At 39.1% G+C, this 20,270-nt stretch overlaps 1 protein-coding gene across 1 annotated transcript in view; it reads right to left on the minus strand.

Moving 5' to 3' along the window:
• Positions 1-20,270, minus strand: part of ANK3 (ankyrin 3, node of Ranvier (ankyrin G)) — a 393,472-nt gene that overhangs the window by 177,958 nt on the left and 195,244 nt on the right. The window contains exon 9 of the mRNA XM_006837454.1: positions 4,234-4,332. Within this exon, the coding sequence (XP_006837517.1) occupies positions 4,234-4,332 (99 nt within the window). The remainder of the gene's footprint in view (positions 1-4,233; positions 4,333-20,270) is intronic.

The following is a 20,270-nucleotide window of genomic DNA, read 5'->3' on the forward strand; positions in this document are numbered from 1 at the left end:
CCTGGGGGGTACGGGGGAAGGATTGCATGGAGGGGATTGTAACCATGGCAATGAGAGACAATATATGATAGAATGAATGTAAAACTAATGTTCTCCCATGTAAACTATCACATAATTCACAATAAAACATTAAAAAAAAAAAGTGTGCTGTGGTGGTGGTGGTTATGTGCCATGGAGTCGGTTCCAATTCATAGCGACCTTGTACAGGGTTTCCAAGGCTGTAAATCTTTACCGGAGCAGAATGCCTCATCTTTCTACTGCAGAACAGCTGATAGTTTCGAACTGCTGACCTTAAGGTTCGCAGCCCAATTCGTAACCACTACGCTACCAGAGTTCCTTAGTGTGCAGTAGGCTATACATAAAGGCTATAACTGTGGCACTGATGGGTTAATGTGCTCACATGTAAAGTCTGTTTGAAACACAAGGTCAGTGGTTCAAGCTTCTCAGAAACCCTATACAGGGTCTATGGGTCAGAACCGACCTGAAGGCACTTGACAACAACAACATAATTTACTGAAGAGTCCTTGCATGGCATGAACGGTTAATTGCTCGACTGCTAACTGAAAGGTTTACAGTTCTAATCAACACAGAGGCAGTGCAGAAGAAAGATTTGATGATCTCCTGAGCATTTGGTGGTGGTGGTTGTGTTCCCTGGAGTTGGTTCTGACTCATAGTGACCCTGGATAGGGTCTCCAAGGCTGTAAATCTTTATGGAAGCAGAACGCCTCATCATTCTCCCAAAGAACGGCTGGTAGTTTTTGAACTGCTGATCTTGAGACCAGCAGCCAGACTCATAAAACTCATAACCACTGAGAGTTTCTAGCCTGCTACTCACTCACTAAATCCCAATGAATTGGAATTCTTAAGACTGAAAAAGTAAAAATAAAAGAAGGGACAAATTTCTATTGATGAGATTTATGTTTATTGTGTCTTTAAATATTACCATTACTAACATGTGAAACTGAGTAATATATTGATTCAATTTTTTTAAATGTCTCATCTCACATCAAGGCAAAAAGAAAAATGTTTTCCTTTAAGTCTAGTGCCACCATGTGTCTGTAATGAGGAAAGGTATGGCATGGAACAACTAACATGAGCCTAAATTAGTAGATCAGCTGGGTTCGGTGACACAGCTAATCATGTGAAACAGAAAATGAGTTAAACATTTATTTAAAGGGCTGAGAGAAGAAACGAATGAGGTCAGAGATAAATGAAACCTTGAAAACAGAATGACCTTTAGCATTCAATACATGCTTCCTAATTAAAGTGGCAAAAACCAAGCATTAAAGAATCAAACTTTTCAAGCATGCTTCTGTTAAATATGAAGGCAAAGTGAGGGACTATACACCATTTCTAGAGAGTCTAATTTTCAAAAAAGTATCTATTAATTACTGTAATCTAATTTATCAAGTTTGGGAAAAGAAAGTGACTTGACAGCAAATTCAGTTTCCCTTTCCCCCACCCCAAAAAAAAACACTGTTGTCAATAGACTTTGAAAATAAAGATACATTAAATATGTGCTTATGAGACAGTTATTTCTGAACATTCTGGGCCAAGTTATTTTCCTCTAAGAAAATTTGTCTTATAAATGACATTAAAAAGGAGTTAAAAATTTATTTTTGAAAGTTAAGTTTTTTTGTTAGCTACTCTGATGACATTATTAAAGCATTGCCTGGTATTTAAACTATTTGTGTTCTTTGAAGGCAAGAGATGCATGGCTGGAATTTTCCCCTATTTCCCATTAGAGTACTATGCATATGAAGACAGGGCACAATAAATATTTATATAAATGTAAAAACCTCATGTACTGTCAGTCAATCAGGACGTTTCTGTCTAAAAAAAATTCCTTCAAACAGTTTGAACTAAAGTAGAAAGTAAGGTACAATAAAGGGTGGGCACATTTCCCATTTGAGATACTGCCACCCACAAGAATATGCAGTGGCTATGTCCTGCCAAAGCATTCCTTAGCTTTGTGTTTTGATAGAGTCTTACAGGAAAACACAAACAACAAAAAGAAAACAAAATCTGAGAGAAAAACTATCTGAGGGAAGAATAGAAAGGGGAAGTCCTGGTGTGGCGCTGTAGGGTAAGCACTGGACTGCTAATTGCAAGGTTCTGGTTCAGACCCATCATTCACTCTTTGGAAACCCTACACAGTATCACTGTGAGTCAGAACTGACTCAACATCACCTACCGGCTACAAAAACAAAAGAAAGGGGAAGCAATGCCAATAACCAAGGCAACTCTCTAACAAATGAACAAAAAAAAGGACACAGTGGTAGGGACTTAAAAATCACTGAGGAAGTAATAGTACAGTAAAAAAATATGACGGGCTGCTTATGAAAAGTAGATTTATTGTATATGGAACCTTCATCAAGCTGAAAAAAATGGATTACAGTGATGAGCTTTCTAAAGCAAGTGAGAGAAAGTTCTCTAGACCCAGATAGATTGTTTTAAAGCTAGGAAAGCATTTATTCACTTAATATCAAGAAATATTTATGAACGCCTATGTGGAAAGCACAGTTCTAGGTGCCTGGGGTACTGCACTGAACAAGGTAACATTTCTGCTTTCATTCAACTGAGGAGAGCCACACACCAAGTAAGAAAAAGACATTGCATGAATAAAACAAGACAAGACTGAAATACGTTTAAGACACTCTCAGAGTACCAAAAAATTGTTCTTCATAATTTAAAACACAAGACAAAAAAAAAAAAAAGAATGGAGGAAATCTCCCAGAAAGAGAATAGATAATGAAATAAAAAATAGGTAATGTTGTGAAGTACTGTCAAGTCCATTCCAACCCATAGTGACCCTGTATAGGGTTTCCAAGGAGCAGCTGGTGAGCTTCAACTGCCAACCTTGCAGTTCAAACGGCTTTGCAGTCTGTTGCATTAACCCACAGCGCCACACCAGAACTCCTATTGCTTATTAAATTATCAAGAGTTCCATCCAGAAAAAAAATAAAAGAAATGGAGAGGAGTAAATTGTCAAAGAAATAATACTGATGTTGAATTTCATACAAGGTCAGTGGTTCAAAACTACCAGATGCTCCGCGGGAGAAAGATGAGGCTTTCTACTCCCGTAAAGATTTACACCCTCGGAAACCCTGTACAGGGTCGCTATGGGTCGGAACCAACTCGACAGCACTTAACAACAACAACAACAACTCACTAGTGAAAGAAAAAAACGACCCATCACGGCACATAAGTTTTAACCTCAGACCATCAGAGCTGAAGAGAAATTCACATGTGATTACAAGGGACAAATGGCCAAGATGTTATCACATGCAATGGCAAACTAGCTGTACAATTCTGTTGGATAATACTTACAATGGATTATCAACAAAAGTCCTGCATTTAAAATGAGGGATGAATTGTTCAGACCACACTGATCCTGAGCAGCCTGTACTATAGCTATGAAGGAAATTATTAAGAAAGCACCAGAATACAAATAGGAATATTATGGGCTTTCCTTGTTATGGTCATGCTTAGCAGGTAAAGCTCTTTATAAAGATTCCCAAAATCACTGGTTTTATACAACCAATAATGACTAGCACGTAGTATGTATGTTCCAAACATTATTCTAAAATATTCTTTTTCAAATAGTGTCAAGCAACTTTACCATAAAAAAAAACAAACAAAAAAAACAAAAAAACAACTAACCAAAGGTCAAGCAACTTTACCGTAAAAAAAACAAAAAAAAACAACAACCAACTAAAGGTCAGTAAAACAACTCCCCTCCCACCTCAGGCAACTGTTATGTATCTGTTTCAAGGGTTTCAACTTTCCCAAAAGTCCAATAGAGATTCAGTCTTTCCAAAGTTTCCAGTCTTTAACAGCTATGTAATATCCTTGGTCAATTTCACAGTCTATGAATCATCAGGAAATAAACTGAAGGGTTAGAGACAGAAATTTAGCACCCAGAACATTTATGAGTTTAGATCTTTTTGTCCTTCTTTCCTCAAAGTCATCATTTCTGAACAGTAAAGATTTCAAAAGAATAAAATCAAGCAGTAAATCTTGTTGAAATAAAACAGCTATAATACACACAACTTAGTAGTATAAGCATTACTCAAAGATTTAAAGGATCCAAACTTATCTGGAGATAACTCTCATCGTTAAATTCAAATGATGTCATTTTCAATGGAATTTCAACAAGGCTGGGTTAAATAACAAGTAAAAAATTTCAAAGATAAATACAGTCTAGTGTCCAAAAATCTGGGAAGAAATTACCTTGGTTTTGGAGAGAATGGGGGCAGCTCGATCAAGCAGCATCTCCACCACCTGTTCATGGCCGCTCCGTGCCCCACAATGCAATGGAGTCAGCCCATCCTGTTGAACAAAACCAATGTCTTCTATTAGATTCCATGGTAAACTCTAGAACTGCTGTGTATGTCTTCAAAAGCAAGCATAGCATCCAATATTCTTTAGAGCAGTGAGCTTCAAAAGAGGTGATTCAAAAAGTTTGTGGAAAAATTCCATAATTTTTTAAGTCCATTTTCCATGAAATTTTCAAGCCCCTGATATAGCTCATAAAATAATTTCGTATTTTTAAGTTGAGAGCTAAATATTTTCATGCTTCAATAGTTTCAAAGTGTATATTTCCCCCAAACATCAGAATACTGACATTAAAAAATGTCATGTTTCCAGTACACTTCTGAATATATCCAATGAAACTGGAATGCTATGGTAGTTTGAGGGAGTTCTGGTGTGGCATCATGAGTTAATGTGTCCGACTACAAAGCCATGTGAACTTCATGGTTGGTGGTTCAAGCGCTCCAGTCACTCCTTGGAAACCCTATGCAGGGTCGCTATGGGTAGGAACCGACTTGACGGCACTTAACAACAACATAGTAGTTTGATACCTATCAATTAAAAAATACATGAGTAAAACTTCAAAACAGGAACCTGAAATAGAAGTTTTACATTTTTCTCTGCCCCCCACCATTTTTCTATTTTCATTCCATTCTCCATGTCACTTTATTATAATGTAATGTAACTGCATACTTTTATTGATTGCCGTATCATATTTATTTGCCACAAAATTATATAAAGTTAAATTTAAGAAAGATATAAAGATTTAGTGCATACATAAGCCTGTAACTTTCAAAAATAAACTTTTTGATGGGAATTATTATTACTATTATCTGAACATGACTGATCAAAACAATGTTATAATTTTATTATTTTTATACAAGGGCAAACTACTAAAAATTCATCTTTACTTTTTTTTTTCTTTCCTCTACCAGTTCTTATATTCATCAATGAATACTAGTTATTATAGAATGATACCAGGTTGAGTATCAAACTTGCAAAATTTTATTTTGAAAGATGTAAATACTGATAAATCTTATTTTCGTCAGTAAGTAGACAGGCTTTTGTTTAGAGTAATGTTATTGATGCTCTGATCTCTTTTTGAGTTATAAGCCAATAATTACTTAATAGCCTTTTGTCAAAAATTCTTTTTAATTATCTGCTATAGTGTGGTGCTGTGGGTTAATGCAACAGACTGCAAAGCCTTTTGAACTGCAAGGTTGGCAGTTCAGGCTCACCAGCTGCTCCTTGGAAACCCTACACAGGGTCACTATGGGTCAGAACCGACTGGATGGCACTTAACAATAGAACAATTTTATCAAGTCTTTTATTTTTGGTTGAAAGCAAGGGACGTTAAACCATTGAACACAAAAGGATTTGTTAATCAAATCATTTTGAATCTTGCAGTTTTCATCCCCAAAGCTAATATTTTAAACTCCCTCTTTCCAATGATGTTTTTGCTTCCTGGAGTTATATGTGTGAGAACTTTCTTTAGACAGAGGCAGGGTGGGGTGGGGTGAGGTGGGAGGACTATTGTTTAAGATGTAAAAGTAAAAATATGGTATCTTCCAGACTTGCTAAAGAGCTCTGGTAGCGTAATGTTTACAAGCCAGGTTGCTGACCTTGATAGTTCGAAACTATCTGCCCTTCCACGGGAAAAAGATGAGGCTTTCTGATCCTGTAAAGATTTACAGCCTCGGCAACTCTATACAGGGTTGCTATGCGTCGGAACCAACTCCATGGCACACGATTACCACTGCCACCACATTAGGGCAAGCTAGGTAAGCGCAAAACTGATACCAATAAGCAAGACCTCAATTCTATAAAGTACAGTATTATTAAAGACATATCTACCGAATACATATTTTAATGAAATTTTTCATTATAGAAAATTTCAAATGTATTTCAGTCTAAAGCAACCCAAATATTTTAACAAGCTCGTAAGTATAGAGTGCTCAGCTTTAACAATTGCTTCTTGGCTAATCCTGACTAATCTATAGCCTGATCTTTTCCCTTTCTTTTACTATTTAGCAGAAAACTGAAGACATTTGTAACATTTTATCCTTAAAATTACCTCTAGAAAAAGACTTCAAAAAGCTTGTGACAAATAGAATTTAAAAAGGTAACAGGATTTTTCCCATAAACTTTTTGAAGCTCCCTAACAATCTGTGAAATCCTGATGTGGTGCTGTGGGTTAATGTGCCAGACTGAAAAGGTGTTTTTGAACTGCAAGGTCAGCAGTTCAAGCTTATCGACCAATCCTTGGAAACCCTATACAGGGTCGCTATGGGTTGGAACCAACTCCATGGCACTTAACAACAACAACAACATAATCTATATAATCTGCAATTTATAAGTGAGGAACGTAAGGTTCAAGGAGATTAAATGATTCATTCAAGGCTGTGCAAGCTAAAACCACAACTGTGTTGTAGCTAACAGTACCTACTTTACAAGATTAACAAGAGATGTGTTAGGAGGTGTCATTAAGATGAAACTCCTAGGTTCACATTGTGAGCCACCCAGCCATCCCTTAGCCTTAGTTCTGTTGGCATACTCAGTTAAATAACGCAAGGCTGGCAGTTCAAACTCACTAGTTGCTCCACTGGAGAAAAATAAGGCTGTCTGCTTTTGTAAAGACTTATAGTCTCCCATACTTTTAAGGAGCAATTCTATTCTGTCCTAAAGAGTCAATCTGGGTCAGAACTGGATTGGTTGGTAGCCTTTATCTACATTCTGAAACTACTACTTGTTTTTATGCATAAATATTAAAAAACTAAAGCATTTATTTATTAGAACGCACTCTAAAGACTCTAAGGATTATTGATATATCCCTAAGTGTACAAATGTATATCTATTTCCTCAGTATATATACGATAGTTCATCAGTAGAAAAGTACTGAAATGCTGTTGTTTTAGCCATTGCTCCTTTAATCCCTTTGCTTCAATGACAGTCAGCTAGTTTTCCAATGTAATTCTGAGGCATAGCTCTTTCAATTGTAGTTGTACTTGCACTATTTTTAACACTGATTGCAAGCAGCTAAGAACTCCAGATGGTGCAGTAGTTCAGCATTCTGCTGCCATCCCATCAGTGGTTTGAACCCTTAGCAGGTGAAACCTGTAGCAGAGTTTGCTTCCATACAGATTTGCAGCCTTGAGGGCAGTTCTACTCTATCCTACAGGATCACTGAGTCGGAGTCTACTTGAAGTCCGTGAGTTGGTTTGGTTTTTTGTTTGTTTTGGCGTTTGCAGGTAGCCAAGTTCTTTGAATTTTCTACAAATTCGTTCTGACACTTTTCAAAGGTGTACGGCTTTCCCAATGGCCAAAATCACAGCAGGAAAGGTTCCTAATAGGAAGCTGTGTAAAATGTCACAGCACTTTGGCTGCACAAGCAGTGCTGGAGCAGCTGCTGGGACATTTACAGGTCAGTGGAAAACCAGTTCCGGAAGTTAATGCAAAGGCTTTAATTAGCATCACGTTTGTGCACTCAAGAAGACAGAGATAAGACTAGCTGATTCACAGTGAGGCTGAAAAGTATCTTCTATTTAATGATGCAAACTTGGCAGGCACTGACTTGACTTTTCCCTATTTTTGGATAAAAAAAACCCCTCAAGCTTCTAAAATATATAGGAAACTATAAAACCGTTACAAGAAAAAGAGAAAAAACCCAATTAAAAAATGGGCACAGGACATGAACAGACACTTCACCAAGGAAGACATTCGGGCAGCCAACAGACATATAAAGAAAGGTTCATGACCATTAGCCACTGTTGTTAAATGCCATAGAGTCGATTTTGACCCATAGAGATCCTGTTTAGGGTTTCCGAGGAGTAGCTGGTGAGCTTGAACTGCCGACCTTGCAGTTTAAACAGCTTTACAGTCTGGTGCATTAACCCTCAGCACCACACCAGGACTCCATTAGCCATTAGAGAGATGCAAATCAAAACAACAATGAGACATTATCTCACACCAGTAATAACAGCAAAGTTCAAAAAAGCAGAGGACAATAAATGCTGGCGAAGATGTGGAGAGACTGGGACCCTCATACACTGTTGGTGGGAATGTAAAATGTTCCAACCATTCTGGGAAAGAGTATGGCACACTTCCTCAGAAATTTGGAAATAGAAATACTTTATGATCCAGCGACTCCCCTACTTGGTATATATCCACAAGAAATACGAGCCATAACACAAGTAGATATACACATCCATACAGTAGAATATTATGCTATCTTTAAGAATAACAAGGAAGCTGCAAGTCACCACATAACATGGATGAACATTGAGGACATTATGCTGAGAAAAATTAGTCACAAAAGGACAAATATTGTATAAGACCATTATTAAAAAAAAAGATACCCACACCAAAAGGAAAAAAAAAAGTATGTGTTGCTTACTGTGAGGATGTGGAAGGGTGGGGACAGTAAAGCACAGGTTAGGGGATAGACATGTCATAGTTCGGGTGTTGGGAATGTATGCTCAACCTTAGAACAACAGGAATCTATGACACAGGGATGGGGCTAGTCTGATGTGTAAAGAGGGGAAATAATGTTAAGATTGACTGTCTTATGAATATTGGTTTCCCTTGCTTACTACTGTAAAATAGACACTTGAGGGGGATAGAAAGGGATATCCAGAAACATCATACAAAGCTTGTAAGTCCATCTTCAGACTACAACTGATTGGAATACCTAAAAGGGGTTCTAGAACTTTCCCAGTAAAAGACGCTTCTTGCGGAGCCTTTGTAGGGTATAAGACATTAGGTGGAATCCTGATCCCCATCCAGAACCTTCTGAGGCGGGAAATTCCCACTTGAAAAGACAAGCAGACCAGCCTGGAGCAGCAAGAGGAACACAAGATACTTCTTGAAAGAAAGACCAGCAGGAAAAATCAAAAACAAAAATGACACTGTAACTGACTACCACAAGAACAAGCAAGTTGCTCTCTGGGGAGCCATCATGGCAAGCAATCAAGTCCCATCAGGACAAACCCCCTTCCAAGACTAAAAACTCAGAGGGAATACCGGAACAGGCATGTAAGCTTGCTGGCAACCACATTGGTCTACTGCTGAGTGGAAGTGTGGGAAAACAGCAATGACGATATGGGCTGAGTCCAACCACATTACATAGACTCCTGTAGACCTGGAGCATGGCGAGACCTGGTTGACCTAAAGTACGGTCAGACATGAGGACTCCTGAGCCCATGGACAAGGACATAACCACAGAGGGCTAGAGCTGTGAGTGAAGTGTCCAGCTGATATGAAGTGAGGGGAGATGCACGATAATGTCCTAACTTGCAGATAGTACTTATTTGACCTAGCTTTGATGACTGGATGATCAGAACTTGAACAGATGAAGACGAAAAAAAAAAAAAAATGTGTGATGAAAGAAACAAATGTAAATTACAACAATTTGAAGAAGTTGCCCTATACTTATGGATATAGTAGCTTAAAATACCAACCAAGAGGGAAGGAATCTTCACAGAGAGGATCATTCCCATCCCCTTTGTACACAGGGTTGATAGGGACAGGCAACTTAGAGATTGACTCCCTAAAATGGGGGTGGGGGTGGGCTGTAAAGGCACAAAGTGACTGGCTTACAATTTTTCACAAGGGGCGTTTAGTTTCAGAGTGTGCACGAGAAGGTTGAATTTCCCCTGAAGAGTTTTCATTTTGTCTAGATGGGTCTGGTGAAAGGATATGGGGATAGGATTCCTTGGGTTCAATAGCGAATAACTGTTATCATGATTAATTCTGATTGTCACAACTGTAAAGGTAGACATTTTTGTAACAGGAATGGGGTAGTAGTTAATCTTACAGACCAGGAACAGATGATCCTAGGATCATCAAGAGAGAAGAGCATGAGTGGAATGTGTGATCATAGCCAGAGAAGCAGTGACACCAGACAGAGATGGAGGCAGGGATGATGGAATGGAGATATAGAGCAGCTGAGGACTCTAGACTCATGGAAAGAGAAAGGCTGTGTGCCTGGGAGCCAAGAGGCAGGTTCGCAGAATGTGCTCGTCAGTTGTTTAAATGATTATATATTGCTGGGTGTTTTGGTGTACATAAAAAACCAACAAAAACAAAAACAAAAAACCACCAATGGAATAGAAGCAAATACTGTTGAATGATGAGGCACGGAGGGGATTGTAATTGCAATGAAATGAAATACGAAAGAATGAATATAAAACTGATGTTCCTTCTCCCATGTAAACCATCATTGAATTCACAATAAAAACTTAAAAACAACAACAACAAAAAACTCAAGCATTTAAATTTTGAAACGAATTTCTTTGGCTTTAAAATAGGTATAGTTTATCATTCACTGTCCTGAATCTCCCCTGAAACAGAAAGGACAACAAAGGCAGGAATTTTAAAACCAATTAATTCGAAAATACTGCTAAACAAACTAGTCAGAAATACATTCATTTACTCAAGTTTTTAATTTATTTTTTTTATTAAGTACCTTTTATGGACGTGACACCGAGTGAACCCCTTTGAAAGATCCAAATGTGCTTTAACTAACAAACTTGCCCTCATTGACAGATTAGTGGAACTGATAACTCATAGCCAAATGCAATTAAGATGCCACATAAAAAGGGAAGAGAGGGGAGACAGTTCTGATTACAATACTATGGTATTCCTCTGTTCAAAAAGATCTTCAGTATTGCCATTTCTTCTCAGCCAAGTCTGTATTACTCAGATTAGCGCTTAAAGCCTTCCCCAATACTGTGAGACTTCCTGCCTTTCTGGCTTAACTTGACCTTTGCCCACTTCCTTTATTTCTACTCCAGTCATCAAACTCTGCCTCTCCTGGCAAAGGCTTCTCATTTCCCTGTTTCTCTGCTTTGCCCACTATATCCAAGCTGCAGATTCTCACTGTCTAAGTACAGGCTTCTTGGAAGCTTTTTCTAAACCTAGATATTTAGGACTTCCACATTGCTTTTCTGTATTTCTTTTGGGGAGCATATTTTTCTATCTGACATTTCAGTATTTGTAAACAGGCTTTATTCTTTCAACTAGTCTGTCTTTGAGGATGGAGTCCTGGTGTGGTGCCACAGGAGAAGCACTCTATCTTAAGGTAGGTTTAAACCACGAGGTCAGCAGTTCAAACTCACCAGCTGCTCCTCAGAAAGCCTATACAAGACTGCTATGAGTGGGAACCAACTGGGCGGCACTTAACAATCTTTGAGGATAAGGATTATAACTTAAGACACATTTGAATTTCTTAGAGAGTTTAACTTAGTACCATGTCCACAAAAGTTAGTACGTAAAAACAAGTTGAGGAAGGAGGATGGGAACAGCCACAGGGAGAAGTGGTACAATTTATTACTCAGAGGGGATTGTAACCACAGAGATGAAACAAAGCTTGAGCTTATCTCAAAATAATTTGAAAATGCGTTTTGCATAAAATGTGGCACCAAACCATCCTCTCATAACCCTCTCTACTCAGCTAAAATCAGTAATTCACTGCAAAACTCAGACACCGTACTCCTGCTTACGAGGTCTACTGGGGGAAGTTAACAGGTTATAATTTAGGCTCAGAAATGCTGTGGCCACAGTTGTTCCAGCCAGCACAACCTTTTCTCATTCATGCCCTCAGATAGGCTTCTCTCTGTCCAATTGTCCAACGTTACAAAGTTCTTTTAGGGCTGCTGAAAAATGCCCAAAGGATACACCAGTTCACCTTCAAGTCTCAGCATGAAGGCGCTAGTCTCTACCTTCTTGGGTCAGCAAAGTGCACACAGTTAAGTGCTTGGAGGCACCCCACTCTACATGTAAGCCTCCTGCCCTAAGCCCATCTGTTTTACATAAAGGGCTGAAAGCCCACCATTCTATCTCATGCTCTGGCTCTGGGTTCTGCTGCTCCTGCTACCTTTCTGCCACCCCTCTGGTGTCAGAACTTTCAGTACCTGAGTCAAGGAGGTTCAAAGCGTAGGAATAGCTGAGTCTAAAGGACAGCTTTCACTCTTGGCCTCTCATTCTCTAATGGTAGTCATATCCGCTCTGCTGCGGAGATGGTTCGTTTTATACCCATGCTGAAGTTCCAGGCTTTTACAATCACCTTTAACTCTGTTAACAATCATTCACAACTGAATCATATCATTCTGTTAGTATCTTTGCCCATCTGCTCTCACTTAAACCCGTCATGATAAGAGTTGTTTGGCAGAAATTACCAAGACTAAGTCTAGAAGATGCCTTATAAATAATTCACAACTCCACTATTTTCTAGTTAGTTGGTTACATAATTCTTCCCTTGTCATTTTTTTTTTTTAAGAGTGACTAGGCATAGTGGTTATGAATCGGGATGCGAACAACAAGGTCAGCAGTTCAAAACTACCAGCTGTTCTGCGAGAGAAAGAAGAGGCTTTCTGTTCCTGTAAAAATTTACAGCCTCGGAAACCCTGTGCAGAGTCGCTATGAGTCGGAACCGACTCCACGGCACATAACAACAACAACAACAATGCTGTGGAGTGTATTGTCAGTTTGAACCACAAGGTGGGTAGTTCAAGCCCACCACCTGCTCCTTGGAAACCCTATACAGGGTCGTTATGGGTTGGAACCAATTGGATAGCACTTAATAACAACAAAAATTTTATACTTAAGAACACTACTAAAATATATTTATAGAAAAATAAAACTTTCAATTCGATAAATAACTTGTGAGTTGGAATTATACTTAATAATGCAATTTTTTAACCCTTACAGTCACTTCTAAATCAGGTTTCTCTTTTTTTCTAATTTAAACAATGTTGTTGTTGTTAAGTGCCATCGAGTCGGGTCCGACCCATAGCGACCCTGTACAGGGTTTCCGAGGGTTTAAATCTTTACGGGAGTAGAAAGCCTCATCTTTCTCCCGCGGAGCGGCTGGTAGTTTCGAACCGCTGACCTTAAGGTTCGCAGCCCGATTCGTAACCACTACGCTACCAGAGCTCCTTTTACTTAAGTTTAAATAAGTTCTTGTTGTTCAGTACCATCAAGTCGGTACCAACTCATAGTGACCCTATGCACAACAGAATGAAACACTGCCCGGTCCTGAACAACCTCATGATCATTAATATGTCTGAATTTATTGTTCTGCCACCGTGCCAAGTCATTTCATTGGAAGCCTTCCTCTTTTTCTCCAACCTTCCACTTTATCAACCAGGATATCCTTCTCCAGGGACTGGTCACTCCTTATAATAGGTCCAAAGTATGAGAGATGAACTGTAGCCATCTTGACTTCCACGGAGTACTCTGGCTGCTCTTCTTCCAACACAGATTGGTTTGTTCATTTGGCAGTTCATGGTCCTTTCAATATTCTCCTTCAACACCATACCACAAATATATCAATTCTTCTGTTGTCTTCCTTATTCACTGTCCAACTCTCACATGCATATGAGGTTACTGAAAATAACATGGCTTGGGTCAAGTGCACTTTAGTCCTCAAAATGATATCTTTGCTCTTCAACACTTTAAGGAGGTCTTATGCAGCAGATCTGCCGAGCACAATTTGTCATTTGATTTCTAGACTGTTGCTTCCATGAATGTTGATGGTTCATCTGAGCAAAATAAAGTCTTTGACAACTTTAATCTTTTTTCCATTTGTTGTTGTTGTTAAGTGTTGTGGAGTCAGTTCCAACTCATAGTGGCCTGTATAGGGTTTCTAAGGAGCAGCTGGTGGGTTTGAACTGCTGGCCTTGTGGTTTGTAGCCCGGTACTGATCCTATAGTACCATACCAGGAATCCTTTCTCCATTTATATGGATGTTATTTATTGATTCAGTTGTAAGGATTTTTCTTTTATTTACATTAAGGTATAGCTCATATCTAAACCTGTGGTCTTTGATCTTCATCAGTAAGTATTTTATGCCTTCTTCACTTCCAGTAAGCAAAGTTGTATCATCTGCACATTGCAGATAGTTAATGAGTCTTTCTATAATCCTGATGCAGCATTCTTCTTCAAATAATACAGTTTTTTGGAGTATGTTCTCAGCATACAGACTGAATAAGTATGGTGATAGAATACAACCCTGGTGCATATCCTTCCTGATTTTAAGCCATTTGGTGTTCCACTGTTCTGTTCAAACAACTGTCTGTTGGTCTATGTATGTACTTGTTCCTCATGAGCACAGTTAAGTGTTCTGGAGTACTCATTCTCAGCAATGTTGTCCATAATTTGTCATAATCCATAAAATCAAAATCCTTTGCATAGTCAATAGAGGACAAGTAAAAAACAGCTTTCTAATATTCTCTGCTTTCAGCCAAGATCTATTTGATGTCAACAATGATATTCCAATGACCTCTTCTGAATCTGGCTTGAATCTCTGGAAGTTCTCTCTGTATGGTTACAGCCATTTTTGTATTATCGTTAGCAAAATTTTACTTGCATGCAATATTAATGATATTGTCTGATGGCTTTGACATTCTATTGGGTCACCTCTCTTTGGAATGGACACAAATATGGATTTATTCCAGTCTGTTGGCTAGGGAACTGTCTTTCAAATTTCTTGGCATAGATGAGTGAGTGCCTCCAGCACATCATCCATTTGTTTAAATATTTTAATTTGCATTCCATCAATTCCTGGAGCCTTGTTCTTTGCCAATTCCTTCAATACACCTTGGACATCTTCCTTTAGTATCACTGCCACTTGATCACATGCTAACTCTTGAAATATTTGAACACTGACCATTTATTTTTGGTACAGTCACCCTGTGTATTTCTTCCATCTTCTTTTGATGCTTTGTGTACCAAAGAATATTTTGTCCATAGGTTCCTTCAATATTTTAATTTGACATTTGAATTTTTTCTTCAGTTTGGTGTTTTTCTTCAGTTCTCTCAACTTGAGAAATGCTGAGCATGTTCTTCCTTTATAGTGTTCTAACTCCAGGTTTTTGGACAGTTCATTATAATATTTGACTTTGTCATCTCAAGCTGCCCTTTGAAATTTTCAATACAACTCTTTTACCTCCTCATTTCTTCTGTTTGCTTTAGCATCTCTACATGGGAAAGCAGGTTTCAGAGTTGCTCTGACATCTATTTTGGTCTTTTCCTTCTTTCTTTTCTTCTTAATGACTTTTTGCTTTCTTCCAGTATGATATTCTTGATGTCATTCCACTATTCTTATGATCTTCGGATTTTAGTGTCTATTGCATCAAATCTGTTCTTCAGATGCTCTCTAAATACAGGTAGTGTATGTTTAGGGTCATATCTGGGCTCTTGTGGACTTGTTTAAATTTTCTTCAGTGTCAGCCTGAACTTGCATATGAGTAATTGATGGTCTGTTCCACAGTCTGCCTCTCACATTTTTTTGGCTGATTACATAAGCAGCATTTCCACCATCTCTTTCCATAGATGTAGTCAATTGATATCTGTGTATTACATGTGGTGAGGTTCAAGGGTACTGTCATCTTTTATGTTGCATAAAGAAGGCATTTGCAAGGAACAAATCATCGGTCTTGCAAAATTCTGTCATGCGATCTCCAGCATTGTTTCTATCACCAAAGGCAACCACTGATTCTTCCTCTTTGTTTCCAACCTTTGCATTCCAGTCGCCAATATTGATCAACACCTCTTGATTGCATATTCGATTAATTTCAGCCTGAAGAAGTTGGTAGGATTCAATTTCATCATTACTGGCTTCATTGGTTGTTGTGTAATTTGAATAATAGTTATATAAATTGGTCTGTCTTATAAGTATATGGATAATATCATATCACAGCATTGTACTTGGTATCAAGACAGATCTTGATATGCTCTTTTTGATGATGAATGCAACACCATTCCTCTTCAGGATGTCACTCCTGGCATAGTTCAACTTGTGATTACCAGATTGGAAATAACCAATGCCAGTCCATTTCAGCTCACTAATACCTAAGATACTGATATTTATACATTCCATTTCATTTTTGATAATTTCCGATTTTTGTAGATTCATACATTGTACATTCCATGTTCCATGTATTAATGGATGTTTACAACTCTTTCTCTTCAGTTTAGAGTTCTGTCCCATCAGCAAATGAAGGTTCCGAAGGCTTTACTCCATTAGCATCGTCACAATCAACTCTACCACCCGTATTTTGAGTGCCTTCAAACCTGAGGGGGCTCATGTTTTGGCATTATATCTGGCAAGATTCTACTCTTCATCAGGTTTCAATAGTCAATATTTTGGTGTTGATGGTGTTCTACTGTTATTCATAAGGTTTTTGGTGACTAAAAATTTGGAAGTAGTCCATCTCTCCTTTTTCCTAGTCTGTCTTCATCTGGAAGCTCAGCTGAAACCTGTCTACTGTGGGTGACCCTGCTGGTATTTAAATACCCATGGCATAACTTCCAGAATCACAGCAACATGCAAGTCACCACAGTATGACAAACTGACACATGAGTTCTAAACAAGAGCCACTGTTGATATTATGCTTTGCAACTTACGAGTGACATGGTGTGTTTCTTCCTTCCTATACCATTACAGCCATGTTTTCTTTAATACAAAGCAGAATTTTTACTTTTTCCAAAACTCTAGTAATTTACAATTATTATTCGATGCCACATAGAATGGGTCTTAGAGTAAAAAGCTATTCTTTGACTGCATACTGTATCATTGACCTCTAGTAGAAAATGCCTGGCAAAGGCAATTCTTAGGACACATAGGAGGCTGTTTCAAGGAAGGCTGCATATGCAGTTAGTGAGGTGAGAGGAAGGGAGGGAAGCTGATTTGCCATAGAAACGTTATGGAAGGGAAATGAAACTGCATGGACTTAGTCATTTTCCCCCCCAGTTCCCTTGATTTTTAAAGCACTAACATAATGAACAACTATTCCCTGGGGCAAAATCCTGAAGTAAAGCAAACTGGCTACACTAGATCTCATATTTCATTTCGGTGACAGTAATCTTATTAGTGAGGCAAGGAACCTAACTGTACTGGATGCTTTTTTGTGCTACCCTTTGAGCAAAATCTTGCACATATGAAGGTCAAATGGAAACAAGCCTCACACAAAGGAAGTGCAATAACTGATGTTACATGGAGGGGATTGCAATCATTGAGATGAAATGAAGTAGATGATTTATTGACTATAAAATGCATGATCTGCTCTGTAAACATTTACTCAATGACCAATAAAAAGTTAAAAACAACAACAACAACAACAACAACAACAAAAAACAACCCAGACTTTCTGGGCTTGGATGTTCTGAATAGCAAGGAGTAGTGTATCAATTCCTCATAACTAGCCAACCCAGAATTTGTCCTCAGCAGATCAAATTGGCCCAAAGCCAATAACGCAGTAACACAAATTCATTATTTGGGAAATAATTTCAAGAAGAGGAATTCATTTTGATTTGTGTCTGGGTCCTTTTTCTTCCTAAGAAGTGAAAACCTCACATGTGAGAAGGGAAAGGAAGTCACGCAGGGAGGCGCTGGGTGGATGTAAAATAGGATGTGATATTTAACTGAAAACCATGAAAGCAATGTGGATAGTGTTTATGAGTGGAGAGTTACAATGATAGCCAGAGATACATGAAAGGACATCATTAACTATGGTTTAGTTACAAAGGTGTTCTCATCTCTGTATTTTTGTAAGAAAATCCTGACTCTATCTTCATTTTGTTTGTGTGTGGTTCATATACATTTGGCCTAAGAAGAAGTGAAGTAACATTTTCTAAATGCCCTCCATGCTCCAGGCCCCTTATATTTCCTATCTTGTTTAATATTCACAACAACTATATGACAAAGGTATTTAGCAGTTCCATTTATACATTGTAGCTGAAGAAGTTGTACCTACCCAAGGTTCTGTAGCAAGTAAGTGGTTGGAATTAGAATTTATACTTAGCTACATTGTCTGTCTTCTGCTTCTAACTGAATGGAATACCTAAAATGGGGCTACAATGTGCCCAGTAAAGGAGGCTTCCTGTGCAGCCTCTGCATTACATAAGAACATCAGTGGAATCCTGAACCCCATCTAGAATCTTCTGAGGTGGGAAAGTTCCACTTAAAAGGACAAGCAGACCAGCTTGGGGAGGCTAGAAGAGAAGATACTTCTTGAAAGAAATACCGGCAGGAAAAATACAAAACAATGAAGGCAGTCTGACTGATTACTACAAGAACAAGCAAGTTGCTCATCCAGGAGACATTAAGGCAAGTGGTCAGGTCCCCTCAGGGCAAACCTCTTTCCAACACTAAGACTCAATGGGAATACACAAGCAGACATGCGCTCTGATTGGTGACCATGTTCATCACCAATAAGGGCAAGTGAGGGAAAAACAGCAATGAAGCTGCGAGCTAAGCCCTACAATGTTCAATAGACTCTTGTGAACCCAGGTGGAGACCTGGTTGGCCAGTAGTGTGGCAAGACCTGGGGACTCTTGGGCCCAGAGTCAGTGACATAGCCATAGAGGACTACAGTGGAGAGTGAAGCATCCAGCTGATAAGAAGAGAGGGCACGTACATAAGAACACCCACACTTGCAGATAATACCCACTCAATCTGGCTTCAATGACTGGATGATCAGAGCTCAACTAGAAGAAAGAAGAGGAAAAAAAAGGGTAATCTGATACAATTTGATGAACTTGACCTACACTTATGGATGCAATAACTCAAAAGAGGGAACAAATCTTTACAACAAGGATCATTCCCACCCCCTCCACACACAGAGTAAACAGGGCAACTTGGACATTGGCTACCCAAAATGGGGGAGGGGAGGTAGCCTACAAAGGCAAGAAGTAACTGGTTTATAAGTTTTCAAAAAGGAGCCTAGATCCAGGGGGGGTAGAGGAAGGTAGACTCTCCACTGAGTAGTATCTAATCTGTCTGGGTGGGGCTGATGAAAGGAGATGGGGAAAGGACTCTTGTGGTTCAATAGTGAATAATTGTTATCAGAATTGACTGTGAAGGTTGGAAATGTAAAGGTAGACGTTTTGTACAAAAGGAAGGCAGTGATTGACTTTGCAGTCCAGGAGCAGAAGTCCCTGGGACCATCAAGGGAGAAAAGTGGAGTGCGGGACCCTACCCACAGAAGCAGTGATGCCAGAGATGGAGGCAGAGACGATGACGTGGAGAGCTGGAGCGGCTGGGAACTCTAGACCCGGAGAGGGAGAGTGGCTGTGTGCTGATGACCAGGGGGCAGGCTTGCAGGGTATATCCTTTGGTTGGCTGATGATGCATGGAGGGGATTGTAACCATGGCAATGAAATGATACATCTCCCATGTAAACTGTCACATAATTCACAATAAAACATTCAGAAAAAAAAAAAAAAAAGACAATAGCCTGAATCCAATGTCCTTTAAACATCAAGAATTGATTTCTGCCACTTATATGTTGTTGTTGTAAGTGCCACCAAAGTGGTTCTGACTCATATTGACCCTGTATAGGGTTTCTAAGGAGTGGATGGTAGGTATGAACTGCAGATGTTGTGGTTCAAGCCAACCTTGTGGCCCCGTGCTTATCTTACAGTACCTCACCGTGACTCATATGTAAAACCAAAAACCATTGATTGAATTGAGAATCAGCAACTGACTTAGCAACCGTGAGGACAGAAGAGAACTGCCTCCATAGCACTTTTAAGGCTGTAAATCTGTACGGAAGCAGACTACCACATCTTTCTCCCCAGGAGCAGCTGTTAGGTCCAAACTGCTGACCTTTCTGCTAGCAGCTGAGTGCTTAGCTACTGGGCCACCAGGCCCCTCCGTTTACATGTAGGAAGGTGGTAGTGGTTGTGGTTTTGTGTTGTGGAGTCGGTTCTGACTCATAGTGACCCTGTACAGGGTTTCCGAGGCTGTAAATCTTTACAGGAGCAGAAAGCCTCACCTTTCTCTCACAGAACAGCTGGTAGTTTCAAACTGCTGACCTTACAGTTCGCAGCCCTATTCGTAACCATACGCTACCAGAGCTCCTTACGTGTAGGAAGGAGAAGTAGGTAATTCCCATTCTTGTTCTCTTGCCATATATGTTATACATGTAAAAATAGACTGTGATGAGGTAAACTTT

This window comes from Chrysochloris asiatica, unplaced genomic scaffold (genome assembly GCF_000296735.1).
Source record: "Chrysochloris asiatica unplaced genomic scaffold, ChrAsi1.0 scaffold00020, whole genome shotgun sequence".
Lineage (NCBI taxonomy): Eukaryota > Metazoa > Chordata > Mammalia > Afrosoricida > Chrysochloridae > Chrysochloris > Chrysochloris asiatica.